Here is a 3,206-nt window from a genome sequence, read left to right as displayed (position 1 = left end):
AAGTGAGGTGAGTTTGTGTATTTATTTATGAGAAATGGGGTTTATTTTCCCGCCTCGACTGTTTCGAAACTTCGGATTCATTTGTGGGTCCCGATCCATTTCGGATTCTTATGGTTGGATCCGATTGAATTTTCTTCGGATCATTTGAAATGGACCATCCATCAATGTCCGGGTAATTTCTTTTGGAAAAATTGTCAACTGGTGACAGAAAAATAGGAAAATAGTGAATGGGTGACACCCTTTTGAAAGTTGGTGAACGGAGGTCGAAACACCTTTTTCTGACATCGCCTTTTACCCAAATACCCCTCATGGCAAAAAGAACACGTTATACTAGATTTTTCTCTCTGTTACTTTTCACCTACCAAAGTTTACCGCCTACCTCTTGCAAATTTCTCCATTAACGCCTGAAACCCACGAAGTGTAAGTGAAGGTTAGTAGCTTAGACATGGCCTTTTACGTAAATACCCTTGAGAACGAAAATGTACAGAGGCTTTTTTTTTTAACTGTAGAGAGGCTTTTTTTCGCTTCGTTTTTAACTGTACAGAGGGTTTTTTTTTTTTACTTTTACTCCATTTTCATTTGAACCACCTAAAACCCATCTTCTCCGGCGTGAGGTGTGACCGGCGTGAAGATCTCTCATTTTTCTCTGGAGTTGGTCGGTTTCCTGCATTATTCCGAACCTCTTTCCTCCGTTATCAAGTGTATTCCGACGAGGGCTTCATTTTTCTGGGTTGGCGACCCTCTTTCTGGGTTGATAACCCACATTCGAAGGTTGGTAACCTTAAGTTCCAAGTCCAGCAGCTTCACTCGGCTGGAAAAAGGTTAATAACCCACATTCCAAGGTTGATAACCCACATTCCAAGGTTGATAACCCAAAAAAGAGAGGTTGGTAACCTTAAGTTCCAAGTCCAGCAGCTTTACTCGGCTGGAAAAATGGTTGGTGACCCTCTTTCTGGGTTGATAACCCACATTCGAAGGTTGATAACCCAGAAAAGGGAGGTTGGTAACCCTAAGTTCCAAGTCCAGCAGCTTGACTCGGCTGGAATAAGGTTGGTGACCCTTTTTCTGGGTTGATAACCCACATTCGAAGGTTGATAACCCGAATGTGGGTTACCAACCCAGAAAAAGGGTCACCAACCATTTTTCCAGCCGAGTGAAGCTGCTGGACTTGGAACTTAGGGTTACCAACCTCCCTTTTTTTGGGTTATCAACCTTCGAATGTGGGTTATCAACCCAGAAAGAGGGTCACCAACCATTTTTTCAGCCGAGTAAAGCTGCTGGACTTGGAACTTAAGGTTACCAACCTCTCTTTTTTGGGTTATCAACCTTGGAATGTGGGTTATTAACCTTTTTCCAGCCGAGTGAAGCTGCTGGACTTGGAACTTAAGGTTACCAACCTCCCTTTTTTTGGGTTATCAACCCTTCGAATGTGGGTTATCAACCCAGAAAGAGGGTGACCAACCTTTTTTCCAGCAGACTGAAGCTGCTGGACTTGGAACTGAAGGTTACCAACCTCCCTATTTTTGGGTTATCAACCTTCGAATGTGGGTTATCAACCCAGAAAGAGGGTGACCAACCTTTTTTCCAGCAGACTGAAGCTGCTGGACTTGGAACTGAAGGTTACCAACCTCCCTTTTTTTGGGTTATCAACCTTCGAATGTGGGTTATCAACCCAGAAAATGGGTCACCAACCTTATTCCAGCCGAGTCAAGCTGCTGGACTTGGAACTTAGGGTTACCAACCTCCCTTTTCTGGGTTATCAACCTTCGAATGTGGGTTATCAACCCAGAAAGAGGGTCACCAACCATTTTTCCAGCCGAGTAAAGCTGCTGGACTTGGAACTTAAGGTTACCAACCTCTCTTTTTTGGGTTATCAACCTTGGAATGTGGGTTATCAACCTTGGAATGTGGGTTATTAACCTTTTTCCAGCCGAGTGAAGCTGCTGGACTTGGAACTTAAGGTTACCAACCCAGAAAAATTTGGGTTATTAACCTTGGAATGTGGGTTACCAACCCAGAAAATGGGTCAGCAACCATTTTTCCAGCCGAGTAAAGCTGTTGGAATTGAAAATGTCTAAAACCTGTATAAACACAAACACAAACACACTTAATATTCTGTTCACAAACACAAACACACATCATATTATGTTTTAATTTATAACTTCCCTACTCATTCAGAAACAGAAACACACATGTCTAAAACCTGTTTAAATTTACAAGTTCCAACATTGAAATTGAAACACAAACACAAATACACTTCCATAAAACCTGCTTACATTTACAACTTATCCACATTCATAAACAAGTTCACAATTCCCTGTTTCACCAACCAAGTTCTCCACCTATTCACAAACACAAACACACTTCCATTAAACCTATTTCAATTTACAACCTCTCCACTCATTCACAAAGAAAAACACAGACCCCCTGCCAACTTCCCTTGCCATTTAACAAATCCCCTGCCAATCTCCATTAAAAAATAAAGTTTGATCATCAGAAAAAATAAATATCCATCAACATTAGAAGGTGTTCCTATATAAGTGTGCAGTCCCCAAACTCTCCTCGTAAAAATCTCTCACAGAGTTGTAGCCGAAATTCAGGAATGTCTGTCGGCCCAAAGTTCAGTGGTTGACCATGGTAGAGATGCTCAATCGCTTTTAGGACAAAAGCGCCGCAATCAACCCTGTATAAAAGCATGCATTGAATAGAGTTACTTTTAAGCTAACTACGAATGAGATAGGAATACTAACAAAAATTCAAAAGTTTTAAGTTTGAACCCACCCATTGTTCTGCTTTCGGAAGCCATCCATCTGTGAATATGGAAAGTCATCGATGTTGCAACCCCGGCCCTTCAAATATTCCTTCATTAATGCTACCTGAATTTAAGACAACGAAGGAATATTGAGTGTCATACATATGGAAGTAACTTTAAATGTTACGGAAGATGTTAATTTACTTACAGTGGGAGATGCTCGCTCCTGAAATGAGTCCCCTTCCATTGAGTTGAACTTGACCATCTTTTTATTCACCATATCAACAAGCACAAGAGCCCAATGAAAGTCTTGACAGCACGGGATTAAAATCATCCCAATATCTTCTGACGGGATATGGTCAACTGTACGATGCAATAGCTCGTTCGCCAACCGATCGGACTCCAACTTATGTTTGTCATCCATTAAATCACGCCCTGAAGTCTTATATCCCTG

General features: G+C 41.5%; 1 protein-coding gene across 1 annotated transcript; it reads right to left on the bottom strand.

The window, feature by feature from the left end:
* Positions 1-2,520: 2,520 nt before the first annotated feature.
* On the bottom strand, positions 2,521-3,003 carry LOC143848134 (uncharacterized). Its single transcript, XM_077356968.1, has 3 exons — positions 2,961-3,003; positions 2,782-2,876; positions 2,521-2,683 (listed from the first exon to the last, which is right to left on the bottom strand). Exons 1-3 carry the CDS (start codon positions 2,997-2,999, stop codon positions 2,533-2,535), a joined length of 285 nt encoding a protein of 94 aa, XP_077213083.1. The 5' UTR covers positions 3,000-3,003; the 3' UTR covers positions 2,521-2,532.
* Between the last annotated feature and the right edge of the window lie 203 nt (positions 3,004-3,206).

Source organism: Tasmannia lanceolata, unplaced genomic scaffold (genome assembly GCF_043159265.1).
Source record: "Tasmannia lanceolata isolate RefF3 unplaced genomic scaffold, GAP_Taslan_0.1 ptg000016l, whole genome shotgun sequence".
NCBI classification, from domain to species: Eukaryota; Viridiplantae; Streptophyta; class Magnoliopsida; order Canellales; family Winteraceae; genus Tasmannia; species Tasmannia lanceolata.
Note: the sequence above shows the minus strand (reverse complement) of the source record. Positions and strands in the feature narration are given on the sequence as shown.

What these genes read in the sequence shown, in the direction of transcription:
- LOC143848134 (XM_077356968.1), bottom strand. Translation starts at nt 2,999, where the DNA reads ATGGAAGGGGACTCATTTCAGGAGCGAGCATCTCCCACT. An exon ending in AGGAGCGAGCATCTCCCACT is followed by an intron (nt 2,877 to 2,960) that starts GTAAGTAAATTA and finishes TCTTAAATTCAG; the next exon opens with GTAGCATTAATGAAGGAATA. An exon ending in TTCCGAAAGCAGAACAATGG is followed by an intron (nt 2,684 to 2,781) that starts GTGGGTTCAAAC and finishes GCTTTTATACAG; the next exon opens with GGTTGATTGCGGCGCTTTTG.